Raw genomic sequence first — 27,832 nt, forward strand, 5'->3', positions numbered from 1 at the left:
GAGGATCCCCGTCCGGAGCCGAGGCGGCCCCTAGCCCTTCTCCCTGGGATTGTATCGGGTGCCTAAGGAGCTAGCCCAGCCCTGCCAGCCGCGTCGCCCGGGAGCAGCTCACAGGTGAGTGCCCCTCTTCCTTCCTTCACCTTGGGAGGTTTGCAGGTGGCAAAGCTCAGCCAGCTGGGGCCAGGGCGCCTGGATCCAGGCGCCTTCTGCCCTGTGGGCCCGGGGGAGGCTCTCCCGGGCGGCGTTTGCCTGGGGTGGAAGTCTCGAGCGCCAGATTCTGAAATCGGAACTCCCCGATCCCCAGCCCTCCCCCTAAATCCTGGCCCTCCGTCCCTCCCCGCCTTTGCTCTCGGGGAGCTTGGCAAGTCCAGTTGCTCCTGCCCTCCAAACCCTGCTATTAGGCGGGTAGGTACCTGCCCCGTTTCAGGACCGTGTTTAGCGAGCCATCAGTTCCATTGAACAAAGCAGCCAGCCTTCCCCTGGGAGGGCTGTCGGGAAGGGGATTCCCTCATCAGCGCGTCAGCTCGCCCCCGGGGAAAGCGCTTCCCAAACAGCCCTTCCACGATGGTGGTTAACTCGGCGACAATTCGGTCTGAGAGCCCTCTCGGCGCAAGAGGGGACGGGCTGGGGAAGCCAATTCCAGCCGCGCTGCTTTTTTCCCAGGCAAACTCGCCCCTTCCCGCTGGTCCCCTGACTGCTGGCCTTCGCCTTGAAGTTGCAGTCCTTGACATCTTTATACCTTGTATAAATTCTTCAGGGGCTCTGCACTTCGTCAAAACTGACAAATACGTTCGAAAATATAATTCCAAGGGGGTTACCTCATTTTACATACTGGAAGATTTAAGCAAAAACAGTTTCAGCTAAGGGTGTTTTTTTTAATGTGGCCGGGGCTGTACACTATCAAGGCTGGCGAAGAGAAACTCCTCGATAAACGTGACAAGAAACAAATTTTAACATCGCTAATAAATGTTATACTTTTATGGAAAGGGTTCGTGAGATTTCTTTTTTACGGGCTTGAAGCTACTTGATCTTTGGTATTAAAAAATAAACCTTGCTCTTGCGAGTAACTTCTTACAGCTTACAGGACCATAATAATATTTCACAGGTGTAAAAGTTCGTGTGACAATCATTTATGACCCAAACAAGTTGGTTTTAACAGTGTGATTTTAAGCCGTAAGAATTTATTATAGTAAAGGTTAGAAAATGGCATTTTAAAATGTTTTATTTAAATTCGCCTGACTCAGCGATGGAAAGGAGCACTGGATTCATACTAAAGTCTGAAAAAGAGTATCAAAATTATGCAAATGTGTAACAGGTGACGACATATTGATTAGCATTAGGCATAGAAAGAAAAAACGTCTGTGCAATGTTAATTTCCGTTTTTAGAGAAATAATATTTTAGATCCCTCCGAAATCTGGTTTTTAAAATAGACACCATCTCAGTCAGTAGGAATGAGGGCATGTATATATCCTAAAACTCCTTTTTAAGAAATAACTGTAACTAAAACAGTGATAAGGAGAAATGATGCATAAAATTCTCACACCTCTGTAGTTAAGGGGCCTTTTTCCATCTCTTAACTAGGCTAAAACGTATATTATGGTTTCATAGAGAATTATGTGATTAGGAAGTTTTTCTAAATCTTGACTTTAAAAAAAAACAGAATATCATTGTCTTCTTCTTGAATATTTCCAACAACACAAGCATATTTAAATGGTTAATACAAAATTCATATCAAAATAGAACATAGTGAACTATCTTTTGGTACTTGAATTGGCTCTTTAAGGTGTTTTCTGCTTATTTATACAAAATAAATCATATTTCTACTTCCCACACAAGTTTAAATGTTCTCATGGTGGCTCATTGCCCCAGTTGCTACCTACTGATTTTACATTTGACTTCCATATTGTTAGGAGTGCTGTTTGTTTTAAAAAAACGAACTCAAATATAATTCAAGAGTTTCTTATTGGCTTGTAATACTGACAAAGTCCCTATAGAAGTCCAGCCGGGTTATTCAAACAATGGCAACATCCAGTGTGAAAAGTTAATTGTTTTTAATAAAAATTTGCCTTAGCCATAGTAGAGTTAATTAAACAAAAAGTTAGATGATAATCTGGCGAACCCCACAGACTTTCCTTTACAGTTTATTTTATTGTTCACACAGATTTTATTATGGAATTGAGTCTTTCCAAGAATATACCTTCCTATGTGGATTTAGGTAAGACAATAGAGAAATTGAACATGGATTGAAAGTTTTGTTATTTTCCTTCTTGGTGATAAATATTAGATCTGTGTTACTTTTAAGTAACAAAGGAGAAAAAACACACTCTAGTAAAGCATAACTCTTTAGCTGGACTGCCTCCTAAACCTGCTAATAGAAACTAATTCGTTTTGTTTGCTCTGAAGGTTTACATATAACCTGGTGTGCTGATTAACACAGCTTTCTTGAAGGTAGTATTTTCCTATCTCTTACCAAGTTGTTAGTTAAGGTACAGTTGTTCTTACAATAAAACTGGAAGGAAAGTGTCAAGTTCTTATCTTTGAGATTTCTCTATTGTGTTTGTTCTCTGCATAATTTCTAAAGGAAAAATACACAAACGAGACAGCGAGAGGTGTAAAATAAATCCCTACGGACCAAACTCTGCTGTCGGTGTAAATGTGGAGTAACTGCAAGCACTTCAGTGTGGTAAATCCAGATTTACACTGGTGTAGAAGAGAGCAAAACTGGAAGCTATATTCCTTGGTTTCTGAACTTGAACGTCAACATTTTGGGGTGTTTTGTTTTTAAGGAGTTGAATCCACACAAAAGTTAATGGTCTCTCTGATTTTGTATTGTAAAACAGGAAATATCCTGGCTCTACAGAATTTCAGTGTTGAGACCATTAAAAAGCACAGTGCATTATTGGAGTATTTTAACCTTTCAGGATATGTCCTGTTTAGGGGAAATGTGTTTCCCCCATCAAAACACTGCCAGCAATTAAAAGGCTGCTGGAATGAAACAAGGTGGGGTGCGGGGAGGGGGGAATAAAAGGAAACATAATATTGAGTAGCTCCAATTGCAGTCTCTTTTCTGCTTAAACTACAGGTTTCCCTTCCTTAAAAACTAAAAAGCTTCCTAACGAATGATGGACACTTAGTCCTTGGGTCTTTGATTATGCTGGATCAGAGGCATCTTTTTAAATCCAGGGAAAGCCACACATTTTAGATCGAAAGATGCACTGAGTAACATGAGCCGGCTGGCTAACGAATTCCTGCGCCCCTGCCTCAATCAATTAATCAGAAAATCATTTTCACTCTGTGGGGGGAGAGGGCTATGGAACTAAATGATGTTTTTTCCCACCCCAAAATTACTTAAATTATACACCTTTATACCTAGATCTCTCCCAGGTCACACTGGGAACTGTTAGTGCTAAATACAAGGGTAAAAGGCAAGACGTGACAAAGAGCAAATCAGGTCTGGAGGGCCTTGAAAGGGACATACAGGCTCCATTTCGGCTTGCCAGTCTGGTTTGGGCTTGCGATTAAGGACAGTCTCAGATGAACTAGACTTGCTTTGGTGAGACAGTTGTCATGGGATGATGACCTACGACTAGATGCTTTTTGGGGAGAAGGGGGAAAACCCCTCTCTTTCCAGCTGCAGTAATAGGAAAAGCACTTTTCCTGCAGTCCCTTGCTGTGTTTCAAGAAAGCCTTGGGGTATCATTTGTATCGGTCAGAAAAATTAAGCCATCAATTTATCCCACGTTTTTGTAAACGCTCCCCAGGTTCAATTCAGTGTGCGGCTTTACTATAAAAGTCACATCATCTGCTTAGACGGTATATATTAATAATTTTGTATTCACAAGGCGCTCTGTACCTTTTCCTATTACAGCCCAATCTATTACATAGCTGTAAAATGGATGACAGGGTGTTTACCATATCTGAACGCCCCTACCCTTTTAATATTGGGTGGGATTGTTTAGGACGGTGCTGAGAGGAGGTAGGTGGTCCCTGCGCATTTATTTAACTAAACTGGGTTTTCTAGTTTGAACTTATCCACTTGTGAGGCTTAGACCTGGAATGTCCCTTGAATAAATAGATTGCCCAGAGGCAGTTTTACAGACAAAACTCCCTAAGCAAATTCCCATTTTCTCCCCTTGGGTTTTAATTGAGACAAATTCACTGAAGCCAGGGAAAAAATTGGGATCGTCTCATTTAAATAACTTTAAAATGATAAGTTTGGAGAGGTAACAGGATGGTCTCGTCTAGTGGGGACTCCTCGATAGAAAACTCGACAGGAATGCTAAGAGCACAAGGCAAATGCCGAGGGGAAAGCTGGAGGGGAACCCCCAAACCCCCCGCCTCAGCTAGGGATGCCGAATGGCCAGGTTGGTTCTGAGACAGGGAACTAGCCGCAGCATCGGGACCGCCTTAGTACAGGGAGAGGCTCAGCTATGTGGCTGCTTATAGTGCTGATTTCTTTTCGCTCATCCCCCGGGGAAATGGCTTTCATTGTTGCACAGAGACAGAGGGGACATGTGGGTAGGAGCCAGTGTAATTGTCCACCCTCCATCCTCCTCGGCGCGATTGAAGGTGCGTTTTCTGCCTCTCTGCACTCCAGATCGCCCCCTATCCTTTAGGTGGCTACACAGGTCCGCTTGTCTGTCTCCCCCAGCCTGCTAAGCTGGGATGACTAAATTAACAAGAAACCACCATGAGTGCCTTCAAGCCAGGCCCAAGCCTGCAGCCTGTGAAGGAAACTGACCAGCGTAATTAGTTGTTTATATAGGATCTTACCAGGTTATTTTTGTACAAACAAAAAAAAAACCCTGCAGGAAGGAATTTCCACTGCCTGCAATGTGGAGCGAGGTCTGCGACCCTGGCCGGCAGTCCGAGGCCAAGGGACTGTCATCTTTGCTGCAGTAATAATGCCATGTGGGCACTTAATTCACCTGCGAGCAGCTCCGGGCGCCGACACAAGCCCAGCGTAGCCCGGCTCAGCACTTCGGCTTCAGTGTCAATTGCATTTCACTCCGGTTTTTTTTCCCCAACGGCTCGGGAGCGCTTTTATTGTCTCGCCTACAAAATAAAACGCTCTATAAACCCCGGGCTCTCTGGGCGGACTCGCGCCCTATTGCGCCCGCTCCCCGGCCCTGCACCGGGGGGGGGCACATCTGCCGTTGCCCCCCCTCCCCAGGCACGCCAAGCTCCTCAGAAAGCAACCGGCTGCAGGTGCAAAAGGAATGAATTCGCTTCCAAGGGTGGCCCATCCCTCTGTCCTTTATGGACCAGTGAAGGCAGCTGAGAGCGGGCACGGTGAGAAACCCAGCCCGGGGGGGGGGGTGCAACTGGGGGGTCAGGTCTGAGACTGGGGCCAGGAGCAGGTGGGAGATTCAAGCGAGCCCAGAGACAAAGAACAACCGGGCTTGCAAAAACTTGATGCTTGGTTTCCCTTAGATTCCTGTGTTTGTGGGTCTGGTTATCTGGGTTTGTGCACGTGGGTCCGGGGGCTTTGGTTTGGGCTTGTGTGATGGGGTTGTATGTGTATCTTGGGTCTAGCTGCGTGTCGGGTGTCTGTATATCGGTGTTGTTGCCCGCCTATAAATGTGTGCTTTTTGTTTCTTGTGTCTATTATGTGTGTGGGTTTCTGCGTTTGTTTTGTGTTGTGCATCTAAGTGCGTATGTATGATCTGGAGGGGTGTTGTGTTTAGTGTGTGTTTGCATCAGGTACGTTTGTTTTGTGTTGCGCATCTAAGTGCGTATGTATGATCTGGAGGGGTGTTGTGTTTAGTGTGTGTTTGCATCAGGTACGTTTGTTTTGTGTTGCGTACCTGTAGGTTTTATTTTTGTGTGTGTGTTGTGTTTGTATTTCACATTTCCATGCTCGCAAAAACTACATACACAAATACAAAACACATATGCACACACACAAACGCACCCCAAACCCTGAGCAAAGGGGTATGTATGTGGGGTGGATTTATGTTTGTTTACGTGCGTATGCGTCTTGCTTATGTTCTGTATGATTTGTGTTTGTGTGTTTTAAAAAGACACAACGGTGTGGAAATCACGCAGGGTGATGGGGAGCATAAAAAGTGTATAAATACCAAGCAAAGGCGAGGAGAACAGACGCTGGAGACAAAAACTGAACAAGGGGGGTTTTCAGAGATTCCAGGGATTTGTTTTCATATACAACAGTAAAATATTATCCACCGGCTCTCTGGGATCTTACCAACCGGGGAAACGGCCTGGGGGGGGGGGTTAGACAGAATTATCTGCTACGATCGAACTTTCTCCTCATTTAAAACCCAAACCAATATTTTCCAGCCCTTCTGATGAGAAATAAATGGGGTTTAAAATACAGATTTACAGCGGATGAGCAGCGCATTTCGGTCAGCTCTGGGTTTGGACTGGTTTTTAAACCCTGGCCAATTTTGTTCTCGGGAGTTTTTCCTGCATAAACTGTACCCTTGAGGGAGTCATATCTTGTCATCAGTTTTAACCCGCCCTCCCCCTCTCCCCCATTGAAATCAGTGCCCTGCGACAGTATATTGGTGACACATCAGCTAGAAGTTATCTTTATACACTGGAGCGAAGTGGCCAGGGGCTTCGCTTTGTTGTCTGGGGAGGTAAATGGAGGAATCCATGCATGAATCTCAGCGCAACACACAACGTTTTATTGTCCTTCGATAAAACAGTTACGCGTTTCACTTGGATATGTAAAGCTTTCTTGTTAGGTTAGCTTGACACAATGAGTCCGAGCCAAGAGGGCTGGGGCCTGTTGATTGCATCTCTTATTTTGTGATAAGGATCAAAAGCGCTTTCTCCCTCCTTATTTATTTTATGGACCAGACTCTGCCGTCTGGCCTGAGCTCCCAGTCAAGCCAGTGGGGAGTTTTGCTTGAACAAGAACCGCCTGATCAAGCCCCATCCTGTTTGTATGTTCAACCCCAAATCACCAGAAGCATCCTTCTAAACAAAAGAAACCCCACAGACAAAATCAGAACAGGCCTCCCTCCTCGTTCACTCCGGTCCATGTCATCTTAAGACCTGCTAAACAGAAGTCTCCACTGAAATCATTGAGGAGTCCTGCCTATACACGGATGGTCTTTGGAGAGGGCTGTGATTTTGTGGCTCCTTCCCTTGGTTTTCATTTACTTTGAATCATGTATTGGCCCTGAGGAAGCGCTCTGTGTAAGATCCAAAGCCTGACTCTCTCACCAACAGAAGTTGGTCCAAAAAAAGATATTTTATCCCCCCCCTCCCCCGCTTGTCTCTGGAATATCCCAGGACCCATGCGGCTACAAAAACCCTGCAGACATGTATTGGAAGGGTATTTGCCTTTGAATTTGGGGAATGCTGATTTTTTGGTAACACTTCTTAATAATTTAAGACACATTGGAGCCTGCACACGGCGAATAAATCTAAAGAGGAAAATCTGGCAGAAACTTACTTGTCTGCCTGATCTGCGGCCCACTTAAGATTTTTTTGTGTCTGAATGAAACTAAAATATTTGGACCGTTCCGGGCTTTTTGTTTTGTTTTGAGTAGAAAATCCGTCTTGGTATCAATGGAGATTTCTGCTTCCTAACCGATGGCAGAATTAGCTCTCTCTTGTAGCCCCGATCCCGCAGCCCTTTCACCGGCAAAAAGCCCCATGGGAGTCGATAGGAGTTTTGTCTGAACAAGGAGTGAATGCAGCAGGAGGCCACTGGCTGCTCGTGAGAGCGTTAGCAAATATTTGGGCAATTTGTGAATTGCAGGGGAACAATCAGCTGTTTTGAAAACACTTGAAGCCTTTATAATTTTCTCTCTCTCTCTCTCTCTTCATGACGTGTTTGAACTTAAAATGGCCAGCAGAGATTTATTTATCAAAGCCAACCCTCTTACTGATAGAAGGGTAAAATAAAAGTATTTGTAACTTTTCTCTGTGTGTCTCTATTACTTGCAAAACTCCAAACTAAATGTTGTTTTATTTTTAACACCCTCAAAGCCCTACAAAGTGGAGTTTGTTTCTTAGTTTTTAATTACCACATTCCTGCCAACTGGGGTGATTTTTGTTTATTCCCGACATAATAACTCCTGGAAAGGGTGGTCTGACACCACTGGCTCTGCAAACTACCACAGAATAATAGATCAGGACCCGACCCGCAATCTTACTATGCTTGATGCGTGGAATAAACGGCTCTAGGTGTGGGGGACATGGCAGCGTTTGGAGTAAATTCACTTCCCTTTTGACCATTTCTCCCTCGCTCTCATTACTTCATGCACCGACCCAACTTCTACCCCACTTACTGCCAGGGAGGAGAGTAAGTGCGGCATGTTCCTACAGGACCTGATCCGAAGTCAATGGAAAGATTCCCAGGACTTTGAACCAGGCCCTGAGACGACAGGACCCGAATCTGCAGTCCTTACTCAGGCAATGCTCTCCAGTGATTCCCCCATGAGTCCCTGCAAGCTCAGGCCCCGAAAGCCCCCCGCCCCACGTTCCTCTCTCACCATCAGTTTACCCCTCTTGTCCTGCTCAGCTAGATAGGGCAGTTTTTTCCCCATCCAGCACCCCCCCTGCCTTGGACTTTCTTTTTCTTCCTCCAAGCAGCTGCCTAACATCCTTTCTCTTCCTCCAGCAGCCGTGGGGCTCCCCTTGCTCCCTTTCGCTTAGCATGAAGCCTGCCGCTTTTCACTGGGCATTGAACAAACAATACTAACAAAGCTGCGTTCAACACCCTCCGCTCAGCTCTTTTAAATGCAACCTGCCACCAGCCACGCCCTCCCCCAGGCCTGCCACTGCCTTCTGTGGGGGCAGTTCACGGTGAAAGCGCGTGTGACGTCACGCCCACGCAGGGTCGGGCGCTAGTGACGTCACACCCAGGGACTGGTTTCCTTCGCCGCCTTCCCTGCCGCCACTTCTGTATGCTGGAGATTCCGGTGTGGGGGAGGGGGAGAGAGTGTTACCCCACCCTTTATAAATGCCTAGGCTGGTCAAACATGTCCCACAAGTTTATGAGGCTATAGGATGCCTGGATGGGAAGTCATTCCACTTGAGGAACCAGGGCTGAGAGCAATCCTCTGCACAAGCACGGCAGGGAACCTTTCTAGTTTAATGCAGTGACGTCTGGGACAAAAGATTGGTGGCTGTCTGCATGGGTGGGGGAAGGGGAATTGCAAGCAACGTCGTTTCTAAAATGCCCACAGATTGGTCCAGCTACTGCCCTTCCCTCTCCCCCCCCACCCACCCCTCCTCCAAAAATGAATCCCCGCTCTCCCTCCACTGCTTAATCTCCCCCTTCCAGTTAAAGTGGCACTGGGACTTGGTGGCTGCATTTATAAAATAAAATTTAAAAAACCAGGGGGCGAGTGTTGCCAGGCTGACATCATGGTAGCCTGCGGCGGCCAGTGTGTTTTACACTTTGAGGTTGGGAGATGCTAACCAGGCTGCCGTTGTTTTGTTGTTTAGTTTGGAAAATCTCGCAAAGCCACAAGCGTGGAGTATCAGCTGAGAAACGATCTGTTGAGATAATCAGTTAAAGTCATGGCATCCCTACAATGGAAAAGGACGTGTAGCTTTTGACAGCTCTAATGGAAGGGAAAGTGAGCCCTGGCACCATCTTTCCTGTGCCTGGAAAATATGACATGCTAACACCGATCAATTTTATAGACGCCAGCATTAAAACTGGAGACCATCACCGGTTTCTGACACTTCTGCTGTATTGTATAGACTCCTGGTACAGTCGATCTTTTTGTGCCACTTTTCCTGGGGGTCCCGGTAGCATTTCATTTAGACCTGCCACCACAATAAAATCTCCTGTAAAGGTGGTTAAAGAGGTGAGGGAGAAACTATCCAAATTGGGGACAACAACAAAATAAAGTGCCTGCCACCATAGATCGATCCGTAGTCCCCCTGCCCCAGGGAATTTCAAAGCAGGGTTCTATGACACAGCCTCAGGCTAGCTAAAGGTTGGCATTGTTATCATTTCATTTCTTGCATGTTTTGTTTTTAGTTTCCCAAGTTAATGGATATATGGAAAATCTGCATCATTTTGTTTTAAAATACTATAGGGATTATTTACCCAATAGACTGGATCTGGGAATTCTATACTCCCAAATGTACTAGTATGTATAGATCAGTGGAAGCTATAGCTCACTAGTTCATGTGTGTAAATAATGTATAAATCCTCAGATCGCTAATAGACCATTTATAAACCAAGAAACCGGCTCATTAATAGAGCAATAAACCACTTCTACATCAATAGAGTCTATCATTAATTAATAAGCAATTTATAAAGCAATAGATCAGTAAACCACATATAAATCAACCGATCAGTTCATTAATAGGTCGTTTATAAATCAATAAATGCGATCATGTATGGCTCTGTTACATTTGTTAGACATAAGGGGTATTCTCCTACAGGATGGAAATTGAGGCAGTCGGAGGGCGCAGCCCAGCTAGCCTTCCCCAGGCCAGAGTCCCTCAGACTGCACTGAAGAGTTTTGCCTGAGGGAGGACTTCCAGGAACAGACCTGAGTCTCCCTCCGACCTTAACAGATGCCTTGGGCAATAGACGCTTCTAAGGGAATTGGAGAAAGACTTTTACTTGGGGATCCGGTCCCGCAGGCAGAGCTCCCATCATGGGCACCAACGGGAGCTTGCCCAGCAGCGGTCCTGTCCCCGCTCAAGGAGCCTTTGCTGTGGGGCTCGATCCCGCAAGGTGCTGAAGGCCAGCAAAGCACTTCAGCACGTGCCTAGCCTGAGTGACTTTCTTGAGGACCGAGGAGAGGACTGCGGGTCACTCCTCGTTTCCATTGCGTCCCAGCGTTAATGACAATTCGAAAAAAGCCCTTGAAGCCCCCCCGCCCCCTCCAGGGTGGCGCCGCATTTGCGCTTTGCTTTCCGCTGGAAACCTAGGAGCGCCCCCCCGTTTGCCTTGGGTCTTACATGCAAATAAACTCTGGCTGGCTCACCGCAGGCAAACGCCAGGGGAAGGGGCATTTCTGAAGAGCAGAGGGGACGCCCCTAAAATCTGCTCCTCCGCAAGTTCCTTGGTCTGTGTTTGGGTTCTCCTTCCTGTTCCAGTCACTATGGACAATACAGCCCGTTCTAACCATACTGAGAACCCAAAGCGATCAGACCTGAACAAGGCAATTAAAAGGACCAAGGACATGATCCAAAGTTGCTTGAAATTAATGCAAAGATTCCCTTCTAGAAGGAATAAACTCAGTTTCTTTTGAGAGCAGAGGGGGCCATGCTCGGGCCCCTCGAGCCCAATTAATGTCTCCGGGAGCCCTGCTTGGCGAAGTAATACAGAGCCCAGCCCTGGAGCGCTAATAGCCATTTAGCGAGACACTAGCCATAGAGAACTCATTTTCTCTAGCCCAAAGCATACCATCCCTGATATCAGGTGCTGTAATGAACATAACGCCCACCCATGGGTAGGGGATATGTCCGATGCTGAGGGCAGCTCTGTGCCTGGCGGTAGCAGAAGAAAGCTTGGGAAAGTTTTGAATCTAAAACGCACAACTTTTAAAAACTCTGTTATAAAAGGTAAAAGAAACTGCAGGATAGGCATCTAAATAAAACCCCAACAACAAAAACAATCAAAAAACTTGTCTAATTTTCATACCGCTTTAAGCACCATGTTTAAAAGGGTCAGATTATACCAACACTGCTATTCACACTTTCCTTTCAGAATTTCCTGTGTAGTCTTCCATCACTACAGATTGGGACAGATACAAAACGCTTCTGTTTCAGACCCCTGAGAGAAGTCAGCAAAAGCGCCACGAGATCCTGTGCTCATGGTTTGCTATTTGTCCAAACCTGTTTTTGAGTGCAAAAAAGGAAAACTATAAAGGAAGATAAAAAAATACTACAGAGCAGATCAAATTTTTGAGCTAGAGAAAGAGAAAATATATGAATCATCACCTCCCATTTCTATTATTCTTTTCAGAAGGACTCCATTCGTTTTAAATCAGGGAGATTTAAATCAGGTGGATCTGATTAAATACAAGATGCATTTGTAAAGCGTCCCGTTCAAATAACCTAAAAATTGCACGATTAGCCCTGTGTGCACAATATTCTTAAATGTATTTTAATTCTAGCTTGACATACTCTGGTATGAAATCAGTTTGAGAGCTTTGTACGTATAGATATAATTCATATGCAGTTCAGAGAAGTTATCCACTGTCATTTTCAAGCTGTCTGTTGATATGCTGAACTGCAAAAACAACCCCCTCCCCAGGATCAAAACTGCTGACAGAGAAATTTTACCTGCTAAGCTTTTGGGGTATTCCTCATTCAGCTCCCCTTCCCGTTTTTGATGTTACAGACTGACATTACATGTCTCCCTTGGGCCTGAGCGTCTCCTCCTTCAAATCCCCACTATATCTTTTAAAAAGAAATACACTGGGCAAGCTCAGAGAGAATGGTAGAGGAAGCTCTAAAGAAATCTCGGGGGGGGGAGGGCTAAAGAATGGGAACATGCTTCCATCCCCTGTCCGTGAAACAGTTCAAAAGTTCCTTTCCACATCTTTGCTTGATTTGAAAGCAAAATAGAGTGTCAGGACGGATCAGTTAAACTGAGCAGAGAAGATAAAGAGGAGACGGTTATTTTTCTAGCGAAAGAAGATATCTGTGCCCTGGGTCCTTTCCCCCCTTACCCCCTTCCCAAGTGAACATCCCGTTTCCATGAGTTTGCTTTTTAAGTCCTCCCCACTACCTGCCTGCGAGTAGGGTGACCAGATAGAAAGTGTGAAAAATCGGGACAGGGGGTGGAGGGTAATAGGTGCTAATATAAGAAAAAGCCCTGAATATCAGGACCATCCCGATAAAATCGGGACATCTGGTCACCCTACCTGAGAGTGATTCACGGGCTGGCAAAGCAGGAGCACTGGAAAGCTGTCATCTGCCACTTTGCGGCCAAAAACCCTCCCCTACCTATTACTAGACTGCACCTTTGAAGCGTGTCAAGCATGTGTACCCACAGGTCCAGGGTGAGTCCAGCCAAGTCAGATATAAAGGAAAAGGGAATATGACCTTTGGCATTAGTTTGATGTAATATGAAAAATACCATAGGGGGCCATGCAGCTCTGAAGGGCTGGGGGGGGGGCAGGATGTTCCGCAGAGCAGACGTCTGCTCCACCTGTGGGCTGGGGCTAGACCTGTCCAGTGCGAATAAACCGGGTCACTGTGCTGCTAACAGGTGCGGGCCCGGGGGAGAGGGCCCCATCCTGCATTCCGGGCACACCCAAAACTCCCAGGAGGGGTTAAGGGAGCAGTAATGCAGGATCTGGCCCAACGAGCCATTGCCGCAAGTCCAGGGTCTCCCTTGTGCTTTCGAGGTGTCCTTCAGAAAAACTGGCGAGCCGGGGTATTTTTCACTGGCCTGCTGGGGTATTTGGGAAGCTCCAAAGCAAGGGACTGATTGCCCCCCAGACAACACAGGGTTTTTTCAGTATCTGAAATCACCATAGACATCTCCTCTCCCCCTTGCTATAAAACACAGCCCAAAGGTCACAGACTGGGGAGTGGAGGGAGGGAGCAAAGTGATGCATATATATATATAAATATATATATAACAAAATGTGTCAACAGGACAGGCAATTCTGATAATGCGCCGAACACATTGAACAGGGATGCTAAAGAGCTGTTGGAGATTTTAAACATTTTTTTCAAGTTACAGTGAACCTGATATTTTTAATCAAAGGGGTTTTAAAACTAAAAGAGAGAGAGAGAAACCCACATTTGTTTATGCAGGCACCCTGGCTTGTAATCAGGCGATTCACCTTCCCTGGTAGCAGTCACGTGAAACCTGGGTGCCTATTAATACGAAAAATAATTCTCTGTGCGGATCTGTGCTTCAAGGTGAGGCTAGTGTAGAAGAAGTGGCGGCCACACCCTCAGAGGGCCGGGCACCGGCGATTGGCCTTGGGAGGCATTAGAAAGCTGACATTCAGGGAGCGTGCGCCGGATTAGACACACCAGCGAACAGGCGAAAAGGACAATTCCGAAGCGGCCCTGCCTGTAGATGGCACTTCCACAACTGACATGGACACGTGCTGGAGAGGATCCTTTTCTTGTTACATTTCTGGGCACTTTTTTCTCCCTTTAAAAATTGCCCAGATCTCCAAGCCTGAAATCCATCCCTGGAACAACCAGCCACTTTCTATGGGTCACAGAGAGGTCACTGCCAAGGATAAAGTGCTGAAAGGTGGGGAAAACAGTCTTGCCTCCAGGAAGGACTTTGCAGCAGTCCTTACTCAGGCAAAACTCCCACTGACGTCCAGCCCGTGGGCTTTGGAGAGGGACTGGAAGGTGTGGTCCACTGAGAAGGAAGTGTTTTTCAAGAGTACTTTATGCTGTTCTTTCTTAAATAAGAGTTTGTCCCCCAAAAGGGGAGATGAAATGCTCTTTCCAAAGGAAGAAAAGATGAGTGTGGAATTTATAAAGTTGAAGGAGTTATTATAGCCACATGAAGGGATTGTAAATACGCTGCAATAATGGGGTTTTCCAGAAGAGTAAAACAGGCCGTTTTATTGCAACACGAAGCAATGTTATATTTATTAGATTATAGTTAGTGAGCGATCAAACCACAACGAATCTATTAAACGTTCACTGGAAATAAAAACTTCGGTGGGAAAGTAGTTTCGGGTTGTGTGTGCAGACTTGGTTTTCCATCGGTAGGTTAGGGATTTAAATTGTCCCTCTAGATGCCTTACATGGATGGCTCCTCCACCGAGCATGGGGGGGGGAACTGGACGGGAAAGTTGTTCCCCTTTTAAGAAAGGGCAATAAAAGGAGAGAGAGAGAGACCCCAGTGGGACTGGTTTGTGCCAGCCCAGAGAGAGTGGGGCTGTTTTACTAAGCTTTAGCAGGGGCTCCTAGGAAGAAGGCCTCTGTGGGGGGGAAGTTCAGGGGGATCGGACTGTTTACTAGCTCTGTAAACGACTCATTATTTAGTCACTAAAGTGACACCACACCCCCCTGCCAGAGACGTTAGGACCAGCGTGCAGAGCCAGAGAACCTGAGACCTGGCTGTCTCCAGCCAAACGCATCGTGCAGAGCTGTAATGAGCCCGAAAACGGGTGACAGGCTAACTCGAGTCCATGTTGTCAGCCACACAGCAAAGGGACTCGCTTCACATTTGTAGCTGTCACACACCAGGGCCTGAGTAAATTCCCCACCACCCCGGCTCCCTGAAGTCACTTCGCCTCCTTTCCCAGCACCCCAGCCCGAGCCGTGAGGCCGGGGATGACCGAGGCGCTTGGGCTGCGTTTGTTGCACACCAACAAATACGGAGCACGTCTGGGCCGCAGCCTGCTCTACCTGGCGAGCCCCAAGTCCAGGCGTGTCAATCGGAGGAGAAATCGGCCCTCGATTATTTCCGCTTGGAAATGCGGAGGAAAGAACAACCACAACAAAAGGCCGAGAGCGCCCAGCATTTATCCGCGGTTCCCGAGCTCTGCTGCGGGGGGAACCCAAATCAAGGCAGCATCTCTCAGGCTAGGTAATAACACCGGGCCCGGCGAGCCAGGGATGTGGGCTGCCTCTTGCCGCAGGACGGGAGAGCGTGCGAGGAAGGTTTAATTTTTGTTACCAAATAGTCTGTGACATCCTTGGAAATATCCCCTGAGACAGATCCCCCCCCCCATTCCCCCTTTAAAACGTGTCTCAGAAACGTCCACATTAAAACTACTTGTCCCCGGGGGTTAAAAGTATAGTATCGCAGCCAAATGGGAACGCAGGTTTATTTCTCCCAATAGATCGGCAAGTTTAAAGGCGCAGCTTCTTCCTTGTGCTTACAGCGAGTGTACCCATTCCACGGGAGTAACCATTCCCGTGCAACATGCGATTGACTCTGCCCCTGCCCTGCTCCGGGGGCGGGGCGGGGAGAAGAGATGCCGAGATCTGCTTTGCAGGAGACTGGAAAGAATTTGATCTATTTAGATTAGTCTCTGACATATGGTTTTTAAATATTTGGGGCTTAGCAGATCGCGTAGCGAGTCAAAGAGCTCATACCACGCGCAGAATAAATCACTGGGCTTGGGGGAAAGTTGGGGGTGGGGGGCGCTGATTGGGTGAGGGCTTGCGATGGGTAAGAGCAAAAAGACCTTTCTTCCTCCAGCAAGACGAGCAGAGAGGGCAAGAGACCCCAGGAGTGTCCTAACACTGAGAGACGCTCCGCCGGGCTCCCGGGGCAGAGGGACCCCCAAGGAGAGCGCCGTGGCTTTAAGAAACTTGCAGCTAGTATTCCAGGGTGCCTTAGAGACAGCTCATATATATGGGGAGTTTGCAGGCAGTAGTTCTTCCAGCTAGATTAGGCTGGGTGAGCGCTAGATGGGGTGATATATTAGCGAGACTGGGAGGTTTTAACCTTAAGTGGGAGGAGCTGGGTTTAACTACAGGCATTTGTTCCAGGGCAAGTCGCTTTAATCTCTTTAGCTTTAAACTATCCAACTCGCAACCCGCATTTTTCTGCCGGGGATCTTTACCACTTTCATGCATACGCGGTTGGACCGGTGCAGCTATTGCAGAGCAAAGACAATCGGGCTTCTAGGCATTTCTCCGAGCTCTTCTTCTGATTCTTTGACAATAACAATAAAGTAAAGCAATTCAGAAATAGTACTAAGTGGATTTTCAGACCTATATCTATATCTATATATTGTGGAATAAACACCTGCATAAACCAAAATCAACCCAGCCTCCTTGCCATGGATTCCTTTAAAGGTGGGATGAATTTGGAAAGACTGCCAGAGAGTTTAAGACCCCAGCCTTCCCATGACATGGCTTCCAGCTTCCATTTGCAAAGATCTTCTGAATCCAGAGATCCGATTGAGAATTCAGCCAGTGAATCGTCAGATACAGAAGTCCCAGGTAAAACCCTTACACTTCCTCTTCTTTTGTTCTTTCTTTCTTTCCCTGCTGGATTAATTCTAATGCACGCTGCACAAGAGACTGTCCTGCCCAGGCAGGATGCACCAGAGAGATTGAAATACCCGGTGGTGTTGGTGGGTGGATGTAATCACTAGAATTAATTAGCGCCAAACCGGGAAGGTGGATGGGGGAGATCACAGATACCGAGCTGACCCTCTTCCATGCCCCGGCTCTGACAGTCTAGGGAATGGAAGAATATTGCTACCAACTTCAAGCCGAGAAGCAGGGTTTTGTTATGGTTTTTACAGATATTAATTTATCCGGGGGAGTGCGGTTTTGCAGAATGTTTCTGAAATAATGTCAGTTCTGCCGGGGTTTATTTTCCAGCTCTGCCTGCTCAGACGTAAAAGGATCTCTCCGTCAAAGGAGGGGGGAACTGCAAAGCATTGGGGGGGGGCGGATGAGGAGGGGAGTGGAGAGAGACCGGGCAGCTCAGATTTATTATTACGTGGGGTAAGCGTTACTAAGCCTAGTTTTTAATTTTATGTATAGATGGGGAATAAACCATAGCGTTTTACAAGAACTGAGTTGGATCTAAACAGGAGTCGTTTGGTCTCCGCTTTTACATCCGCCTGTTGAACATGTGTAATTATTGTAGGGAAAGCTGTGGTTTCCTAGTTTGTATTTAATTAAATCAGTAATCGTTCCTCTAATGACAAGAAACCCCATATAAAGGAAGCAAAAAGCCCTGGAAAAATATGGACTGCGGGAAACAGCGCCTGGTTCCTTCTTCAAAATTTCTCTGCACAGAGGATCGTTTTTTCAAATTATTGTTATTTTAAATTTAAACGGGTCTTGTGCCTGCCACAAAACCAAATCCGAAGGCTGACATGGCAGCAAACACGTTCGGTTTTTCCTCCAAATCTGATCTGAAAACAAGGCTTGGAGTGTAGACTGGAGAGGGGGTGCTTCCAGGGGGGTTCCTCCCCCCCCCCTTGAAATACTGTAGGGGATTATTGCTCCATCTTGCTCTACCCCTAAAATCTGACTCATAAATTCTAAGGAAACTAAATAGCAGGGTCCATTTAGTCTTAAGAGAATTCACAAAATACCTTTCACTGTTTAATGGAAAAGTGTGCTAAAGCCAATCAAGACTAATGGGTGGTATTATGATTAGAAGGCGTATCACAGCCTTATGCCCAAACAGTATTTCTCATGCAAATCGTGGCGGGGATCAATCAAATGCAAAGATTGCAATCACTTTGATGGATAGTTTCTTCGAGGACACGGGTTTTTCCTTACTTGTTTGCTCTCTTGCCTGCACGAGAAGTGGCCCCAGCCACCGAGGGGTGGAAAAAACTGTCTGCCAGAAAGATTTGTGTGTTCAAAAATAAAATCATTTTCACATGCAGCCTTTACAGTTAGGGCATGTAGACTCGGTTCGCGGAGACACACATTTACACCAGCGGCGAATTTTTGGGGACACAATCAGTTGCAAAGGCAGCGAGGGAGGGCTACCAAGGATCTTTAAATAGGGTTTCTGTTCGAGGCCTTGTTTGCTCTGCAAATCACTTATTGGAAATAGTGGCCATCCGCGAAGCAATAAGCCCATTTACCCCCCCTTTGGTTTCCATTTACCCGTTTGAGGTCCAGCATTTTTACTCCAAGAGTTCCCAGGGAGGCCCTAGGTACAGAGTCTTTCCAAGTATGAGGAATCAACCATTTTGCAAGGATTTTTTATTAATTAATTTTAAATTTTTATTATTAGCAGGCTCCTAGAGGAAGTCTGTATTTCAATACGTTAGCATTATCTTTACATTCCTCCTTCCTTTATGATGTACAGCACCTCAGAATAGTCTCATTATTGAGCTATCCATCCTCCATGTGAAATCCTCTCAAAGAGACCCTCCAAAATCAAGTCAAACTCATTGGTGTGAGTACAAAGGGAAAACAACACGTGTGTGTATTTCTCTCTCTATAATTTTGATTTAGTTATTGTGTGTCATATAGATTAGTATTACATTTGTCAGTGTATATAAATACACATATGTATATTATACACACTAATGTGTATATATATTCAAATAAATACATCAAAATTAGAGCGAGAGAGAAAGAGAAACAACACACACGTGTGGCATATATACACGCTGCTATTTAAAGTAATGTGTGGCTATTGTGAAAATAAATAAATCAAAATTGTACATAGACATACATATGTATTATACAAATTATATATCTATGTATATACATCTACAGAAGTATTTTATAGATATATGTAGGGAGGGAGATTTTGTCTCTACACATTAATAAAAGTATTAGTATATTCTATTGGTATAGTTTAAATCAGTGCAAATAATGTATCGAATTCCTCATTCCATATGTGTGAATCCAAAAAGGTATTCAAAAATGTAAAAAAGATCCGCGGTTTCCCCCTTGATTTTAGTAGATTTTCTATTTTTCCCTAGTTATAGCAAGCGATTGTGTTGAATTCCTTCGACAAATTTAGATAAACATAATTCACAAAACGGGAATGTTGCAGACAGATAGCTACCAGCGTTTCTTACCTTTTATTCGATTTTGGGATAAAGGCTTTAGTGGATCATTCTCTGCTTAAATCAATTCTCATATTCCCGAGAGGGAGGGGAGTTCACCTTTTCGATTAATTCATGTTTTATTTTACACTCTCTGACGTTTTCTAAGATTAATACGGTGGGGAAATGGCCATATACAAGAACAACGCACTCGAGCAGAAGTTTCTCTTTAGATTGGGGGGGGGGGGTGTCACAAAGCAGAGAAACGATTTTTAAATATATTTGTTTCCTTTTTTATTAATTATTAATTATTATTATTATTATTATTTTGCCAAGAAGCTTCCAATCTAAAAGCCGAGCCCATTAGAAATGAGTTTCTTCCCCCTCTGTAAGTGTCAGAGCCCCCTGGACAGAAGGACAGGCCTAGAGGAGAGGATAACTGAACACGCTACTGCTTGGACATTACAACATTTCAGGGGAACATTTTCTCTGGAAACCTTTCTGAATCACGCGGGGCTGGTTGAAATAGAAAACGCGCCGGGCCTGTGGTAGGAAACAGGCGCTAGATCTAGCCTTGCACGGCAGAGGCACGTATGTAAGAGATTTTTTTTTTTTTAAAGAGGATTTTGTTTTGTACCTTCTGCAAATGGCTGGGGGAAGGGAGGAGGGGGATCTAGGGGCCAGGAGGCCAAGTCCGTGCGTGTCACCGCTCGGGTCTCGGTGCCTTGTTGTTTTTAAACAGAAAAAGACCGGAGCGGCGAACAGAAGAGCGAGGATGGAAACCCCGACGATCCGGCGAAGAAGAAGAAACAGAGGCGGCAAAGAACTCACTTCACCAGCCAGCAGCTGCAGGAGCTGGAAGCCACTTTCCAGAGGAACCGCTACCCGGACATGAGCATGAGAGAGGAGATTGCTGTGTGGACCAATCTCACCGAGCCCAGAGTCAGGGTAAGGGGGAGCCCCGGCCCAGCCACACTAGGGGCAATCGGCGATTCATTCTCAGCAGCCCAGAGATATCAGTCTTGTCCTTGTAGGGCCCGATCCAGCGCCCATTGGCTGCGACGCCCAGTGGCCATGGGCTGTGGCCCGCAGTCTTTTCTGAAGTCGGAAAAACTTCCAATTATTTGGTAGGATGCATCGCAAGCGAAAATAAAGACACACTTGTCAAGGTGAACAGGCGCCTGGCGGTGAGGAGTGGAGAAATTAAAGGGAGAAATTACTTTGTTAACAGCTGCTAGCTTGGCCTTTTAAAACCGATTGTAGCCTAACAGATCATCTGTCAATTTCATTTGCATTGCCAATACTTACCCAGAACGTACTGTGCTTCTTAGATAATACCCGGGTATAATTATAGTATTGAATATACCCCATACTTATGGGAGGCACGCAATAAATAGAGAATCCTTAATATATTAACACCCAGGCCTTCATTTCGTTTGGTCAATTGTCGTGGGCATATGGGAGAGAAGGAAACCTTGAGCTGAGGGGATCTGATGTCTTGCAGGCAGCAACACCAGGCAAGCAGTTGTCAAAAGCTCAGGAAAGTTGCCGCCTCGTTTAAGCCCTGTCTTTGCTTTCCAAGATTTCCCTCTTGCTCCCCGTTCTTAAGATTTGGGATCTCTCGGGAGAGCATAGAGAAATCAAAGGCAACAGCTGGTCACGAAGGAACTGCATCTAAAGCCCAGTTGGGAAAGCGTGCCGCAATATCTCTGAGAAGACAGCTAGTCTGGGGCAGGGAGCAGGCATTAGAAGGTAAAGGATGCTACCAGGAATCAACAGCTGAATGTAGGAAACTCTGCTCGTGTAATTGCCCAAGGAAGGGCTTTAGGACCCTCAGGCAGGTTTTTTTTTTAAATCCCCTTTTAAGGAGCATCCATAATATATATCAATAATTCGGAGAGTCAGAGAGAAGGCTCCGCCACCATTTCAGAGAAGCCCATTTTTAAATCGCCCCTGTGCCTGGAAAGGGCGGGATCTAGCCCATAAAAGCCATCTTGCTGGATTTACTGTTCTCTCCTGGATTGATTAAAGGCAGTAATTTAGCCCTAAACAGGAAATATATTTGCAATTCTCTTCCCCTGATTGGGAGCTTGAGGGACAGAGGCCTCCTCCAAACACAGGCTAGGAAGTCGTATCTTTTCGGGGGGGGGAAGTATTTTTAATGTAAACAATCAATGGTTAAAATTGCCAGCAATGGCTCAACCCCAAGGCACCTCTATTCCCCCCCATGTAAAAGAGACGCACGTGGCCCAGGTACAGGGTTTAACCGGAGGTATTCCAATCCCTACAAGTCTCAGGAGGGGCTAGATTAGACAGGGTTTATTGAGTGGATAAATTCCATTAAAACGGAGGAATAGACCAGCAGAGAAATACAGGCAAGTTTATACTCTCCTGGGCACAGTCAGTAAAGTGACAAGGAAACATACGGCGTCTGCTGATAAAATATATACAATAAGTGATGCGATTCAAACATGATGCTATCCTACAGAGTGACTGGAAAGCGGTTAAAATAATCTGCTTCCCATCAGCGAGCAGATGTCTGTATACTATATAGAAAATATATCTAATGAAAAGTGACTACTGTATATCACTATGGAGTGTGTAGCGGCCCCATTGTGTGCACAATTCAACGTATATGATGAGGCAGATAAGTTATTTGTACTAGTAAACTGTACAAACTGTCAACAGACAAACGAAAGGACAAGGGTCTGGGCTAGATTAGATTCCAAAGTCAATAACCATCGTAGACACACATACTTGTAGGACTGGGCTGTCCCTGCTCTATGGGTCTCTAGCCAATGCTACCTCAGAATATCGAGTTAGGTCATTTATTTGTTTGTTTTTAACATATTAACTTGTTGCAAACGAACGTCAAATCAGAACGGCTCGTCCTGCCATTCGGATTTTATTGATTCTGATGGTTTGTTTGTGGTGGGTTGGTTTGTGTGTTGCTCTTTTTTTGTTGTTTGGGGGTATTTTTCCTCCCCCTCCAATTTGTTTTTCATCCCGGGATATTACCCTGGTTTGTTTCCAGAGCGGATGTGCTGACCCCAACCCGGGGTATACTCCACGCTCTGCAGGGGTATCGTATTAGTCTCTGCTGGGTATTGTTTACTAACAGTGTCCTGTCTACACAGTCCCTCGCCAATCGCCGATCCGCAGGGTGACAGGATACACCATAAAATGAAAGGCATACACAATCCTGCATCTTGGAAAGTCCTGAAAGGGGGGTCTGGATTTTCCAGCACTGAAATAGGCTTTATACGTTCATCGCACCATAGGGCCCCACGGGATGGGTTTTGAGCTGAGACCTTAGTAAGAAAGCAACTAGAAGGTTTGGACGGGTGAATTAAACCGTTCTCTGGAAATTCACCAGCACAGGGAATAATAAATAAAGGAGAAAATGGAGGTAGATTTAACCCATTCACTTGGTCTCAGAGCCTGGTAACAAATCAAACCCCTACAGTTCAGAAAAGCCACTTTTGTCTAGATGAGTAACCGGCTAACTGAGCAAATTAGACTATCTGTAAGGTTACCTCTTAAGGTTTTTCAGGGCTAAATACTCGCTGTATTTGAAAGCATTGTATTAATTGCAGTTTTCTTTTTTAAAAAAACCCCACCACCACAATTCAAGGACTAAAATGTGCATTTCTGTGGCTGGAATATTTCAGGAAGCAAATAAAACTAATATGAGTTGCCATTAACTGAATTTCTTTCTCCCCTCTGTACGGAGAGGTTTGGGTTTGATGTTCTGAGATTGCAGTTTTGCAAATCCAACTTTCATTTGCCAGGAGGGCCTTCCTTTAAAAGTTTAAAATGTCTAGAAGCCATAATTAAAACGATTACCCCTCGTTTTCAGGAAATTCCTGTCTGAAAGCACCTTCTGAGGAGTGAATTACAAGTTTTGAACATTCTGGTTTTCGTTTCCTCTTCATATTTAGACGAGATTTTTTTGTTTTTCCCAACTAGTCCCCCTCGATCCTTGTTATCGCTATTTAAAAATAAAGCCTTGCCGTTAAAAACGCTGGGAGGACAGGCTCGAAGAGCAGAGCCTCGCAGTCGCGAGAGTCACCTAGTTTTGAGGAGGATTTAAAATTCGTGGCGTTGAGGGTAGTGGGGATTTCAGTGCCCGGCACAAAGCAGCTGTCTGCCACCCTTTTGCAGGAGCTGCCGTGGAGGAATGTCTCTTTAGGGTCCTGATCCAAACCTCAGTGGCTCTAACAACAACGAGACAAGAGCTACCTTTACCAAGGGGTTAAGGAGAGGACAGTTCACAGGCTGATCTCACCCAGCAAGGCAGGAAGAGGATTTTTTTCCCCAGCCTGGCCAGCCCGATCTTTGGAGGTCATTATCCCATCAGATCTGCAGCCCCCCACCCAAGCCCCTGCAGTGAAGTTTGCCATGCAATTCCGGAGCGCGGCCTTGGTCTGCGTTAGCTCCCGCCGCTCGGGCTTTTCCTGCTCTCTGGGCAATGCACTGGGTTGGGTGCCGGGGGTCTCCAGCACCGCCCTTGAGATAAAGCCTGGATGAGGTTTGGGCATCAAACACTCAGGAGCGCCCCTCGGCTCCTCCGTTCCCGACTCAGGGCCGTACATTCTCATTAGACATAAAGTCCCAGGCTGCATCCATCCAAAGGGCGATGCATTTTTTTTTTTTTTTTGAAACCTAAACACACTAATCCAATCCCCATTTTATGATCTGTAACAGAGGACTTTTATTGTCCAGCGTTAGCTTTCGGAAACACAGCCGAGCCCGGGCGAGCCGGTGCTAATCAGAACAGGGCCTGGGCGAGGCGCTGCAGCATGGCCAATTAATGCGCTCTGTAAATAAGCGCAGCAACAGGCCGGGGTAAATTAAAAGCAGAGATTGGAAGTGTGCAGCGCCGGAGCCGCGGCGTGGAGCTGGGGAGGCGGCTCCTCTCTCTGAGCCAGGGGGAACAAGCCACGGGATTTGGGGAGAGGCAAGACAGCAGGGCAGGCTGGGGCAGCGTTTATGGTGCAGCAGCAGGCAGGAGAGGTAACACCCAGGGCAGGGAGGGTGAGCCAGGGACTGTCCACTGCAGAGCTTGGCTTTTCCTCTGCAAATCCTCCCGGGAGTGGCCAGCTGAAGCCGCTCCTGGCAGAGGCTCCGAGAAACCCCCCCCCCATCCCTCCCCCCAGGGCTGCGTTCCCCGGGTCCCTGCCGGGGCTTCTGCTGGGCGATTCCCCCTGCAGGGGCCTGGCGCGCTTACCCTTTACTCTGACCTTTCCCCTCTAGGTCTGGTTCAAAAACCGCCGAGCCAAGTGGAGAAAGCGGGAGCGCAACCAGCAGATGGACCTGTGCAAAAACGGCTACGTGCCCCAATTCAGCGGGCTCATGCAGCCCTACGATGACATGTACGCCGGCTACCCCTACAACAACTGGGCCACCAAGAGCCTGACCCCGGCGCCGCTCTCCACCAAGAGCTTCACCTTCTTCAACTCCATGAGCCCCCTGTCCTCGCAGTCCATGTTCTCCGCCCCCAGCACCATCTCCTCCATGAGCATGCCCTCCAGCATGGGCCACTCGGCCGTGCCCGGCATGCCCAACGCCAACCTCAACAACATCAACAACCTCGGCAACATCAGCGGCTCCTCCCTCAACTCCGCCATGTCCTCCCCCGCCTGCCCCTACGGCCCGCCGGGCTCGCCCTACAGCGTGTACAGAGACACTTGCAACTCCAGCCTGGCCAGCCTCAGACTGAAATCCAAGCAGCACTCCACTTTCGGCTACAGCAGTTTGCAAAGCCCAGGCTCCAGTCTAAACGCCTGTCAGTACAACAGCTGACGGACTAACGAGGGCCCAAGCAGCCGGAGAGAGGAAGCTCTGCGGCCTGGTAGCAAACCAAACAAACACGGACCAGAAATCTTTTGCAAGAGACGCCAAAATCTAATACACGGATGAGTTGCAATTTTCCTCTGGATTATGCGGGTTGTATGTGTTTACTTGAACTTGCACAGGAGTTTCTAACGCGTCCACTTTCTAGAGCAGAAGAGTGGAAGGGGGGAGCGGCGGGGGGGCACGGATGGTGGTAAAGGCTGGGCTGTGCTGCCCAGTTCGTGGTAGGGGAAGAGGTTTGGTTCATGTTTACCACTGACCAACCAAAAAAAAAAAAAAAGTTACGTGCAGAATAAATTCTGCCGGAATATGGTTAAAATATTAGGGATGAAACAATAAAAAAGAAACCAAAAAACTTAACGACCAGGTTCAACCACTTAACTAAGGTTCTATTTATATCTGCCGTTACATTGTGCCCGATCGTTGTGCTGGCCCTTGAATAAAAGGTTTTTAAACTGCATGATTCTTGATGTTTTTTCTTTAGTTGATCCAGTCATTCCTAAGACTAAGCAAGCGACAGGTTCCGGCCTCTCTTGTCCTTTCCAAAGGGCTGCAGTATCGCCTTTCCGGAGAAGAGCACAACAAGAAACCGGGTCAGCCTTTTCTCCCTCCAACATCTTACCCTGATAATGAAATTATCAGTCACCTTTACTTAAAAAGTGGTTTTCTTTACCCCCCCACCCAAAAAAAAATTCTAGAGAGTCTAGAGAGAAAAAAAACACTCACGACAAAAGACGGACTGTCATGAAGTGAATTCTGATACTGCATCTCTACTAAAGAAACCGATTGAGTCTGGAAATGATGAAAGGTTGCTTAGCAATTCTGGAAAATGCTTTTCTGGATGTGAAGGAAAAACAAGGAACCAAAAATAATCCTAAGGTGTTATGATGTAAATGTAGATGCTTGTTGGCAAAAAAATGGAAATGATAAATATGATCTTTTAAATATTAATACGCATACAAAACGCATATGAAGTTTAATTGCAGGCATATTTGTTGCTTATTTTTGTCGGTACTTATTACCTGTAGATGACAAAGAAACATAATATAAAATGCACAAGGTATTTCCTTTCCCAGTGTATTTCACATCTGTGGTAAACGTAAGGCTGGATGTTTCAATAATGCTGTTGTGGATAAGGATGCAGTATATATTGTTTTATAAGTTATGGTTTGTGATTTTTTTTTCAAAATTAAAAGCATGGGAATAAAAAACGAACTCAAACAATGCTTTTTAATGTTCTTTTCTGGCTATATTTATGATATATCTCAAGTTATAATAATAATAAAAAAACTTATAGTTTATTCGAAATTCAGCATCCAACATTACCATTCCGGGGAGCTGGCTTTTATTAAGAACCATTAAATTTTCGAGAAATGTAAACATCATTTGTTTGGCTTATTTGTTTGAAGTGCAATAGACTATGCAGATATTTAACATAAATACCGTTGGCTCTCTTAGAAAGATAAGATTTAAGCGCCCGATTAATTACTCGGTGGGGGAGGGGAATCAGTCATTAAAGTTAATCTATTATTAAAGTTTCATTCTTTTTGGAAGGGGGAAAAGTTCACATCTAAGGTCCGGTAATCCTGATTGGCAGCTCCATCCACTGGAGATCCTCCCTCTTCTAATTTTCTGACACACTTTACCACTCCCAGTTCAATGACCCCACAGCTTTTATAAAATCCTAATTGCATGGCTTTATGCTTTGATTGAATAACATTTTTGTTTGTTTGTTGATCATAAGCTTCGCCCCCCCCCTAAAAAACCCCACGATCTTACAAGGGCTAATCTTTGCATCCAGAAATACTCCCCTTATGTGTTAAAAGTTTGGAATCAAATCATTGTTTGTGTTGTTTTGCTTGTCCTAACCTTAATTGTTTTCATAGCTCTCCTATATTATCCAAACGGTTTCGACCCAATATTTGGTATTTCTAGATTGCAAACACTGTCATGTCAAACCAGCGACATTCATATTTGAGTTTTTGTATCAAGTTTCTCCAAAATTATATGATTCAATCAACTGATCAATAAATCATCGGCTATGAAAGTGGGCTCCATCCCGCATTCACACTTAGGGAAGCTGTTTTAGAGGGGTCAGGCACAGAAATTTTTCCTTGTAAATTTTTAGACACAAAATCCAGACGTGTTAAGCTAAATCGATTGTACAAAGTAAGGTCTATATGAAAATGTTTGCACACATGTTAACTTCATACTGCTTTCAGCAGCCCTGGTGGCAATTGAATATAAATATAATATAATATAATATAATAGACAAATGTAAGACTATGAAAACCAGTCCTAGAGTGTTTATAAAACTGCAGTGTGTTGATATTTTTTTCAGACAGCACACATCCGCGGTTGCTTACGACTGATTAAAAACGAAGATAGCTATTATCCAGATCTAGCTAGTCAGGGCTAGGAATATCTTGCAATTAGAACTGGCCAGAAAACGAGGAGTGTTTCCTGTGGAAAAAAATCGGAACATCCGAGGGAAAATTCCTCGAGAGAAAAAAAGTCGAAATTTTAAATGTTAGAAAAATAAAATAAAAATGAAGTCGACCAGCTCGAATTGCTACATTTATATCCGCAGCTACGTTGCCTG

At 45.6% G+C, this 27,832-nt stretch overlaps 1 protein-coding gene across 2 annotated transcripts; it reads left to right on the forward strand.

Annotated features, from left to right (window-relative positions):
- PITX1 (paired like homeodomain 1) lies at nt 1–26,424 on the forward strand. 2 transcript variants are annotated; one of them, XM_084635832.1, is made up of 4 exons: nt 1–114; nt 16,694–16,840; nt 20,117–20,322; nt 24,631–26,424. In XM_084635832.1, the coding sequence occupies exons 2-4, from the start codon at nt 16,699–16,701 to the stop codon at nt 25,177–25,179; spliced, it is 897 nt and encodes a 298-aa protein (XP_084491958.1). In that variant the 5' UTR covers nt 1–114; nt 16,694–16,698; the 3' UTR covers nt 25,180–26,424. The 2 variants fall into 2 exon arrangements, with proteins under 2 accessions (XP_084491958.1, XP_084491957.1); XM_084635831.1 differs by lacking the exon at nt 1–114 and having other exon boundaries at nt 16,547–16,840.
- The last annotated feature ends 1,408 nt before the right edge of the window (nt 26,425–27,832 follow it).

The sequence above is a fragment of the Lepidochelys olivacea genome, assembly GCF_965140295.1.
Source record: "Lepidochelys olivacea isolate rLepOli2 genome assembly, chromosome: 8".
In the NCBI taxonomy this organism is placed as follows: Eukaryota; Metazoa; Chordata; order Testudines; family Cheloniidae; genus Lepidochelys; species Lepidochelys olivacea.

Coding starts and splice junctions, on each gene's coding strand:
- PITX1 (XM_084635831.1), top strand. CDS start 16,678: ATGGATTCCTTTAAAGGTGGGATGAATTTGGAAAGACTGCCAGAGAGT. Junction 16,841..20,116: donor GTCAGATACAGAAGTCCCAG/GTAAAACCCTTA, acceptor GTTTTTAAACAG/AAAAAGACCGGAGCGGCGAA. Junction 20,323..24,630: donor TCACCGAGCCCAGAGTCAGG/GTAAGGGGGAGC, acceptor TTTCCCCTCTAG/GTCTGGTTCAAAAACCGCCG.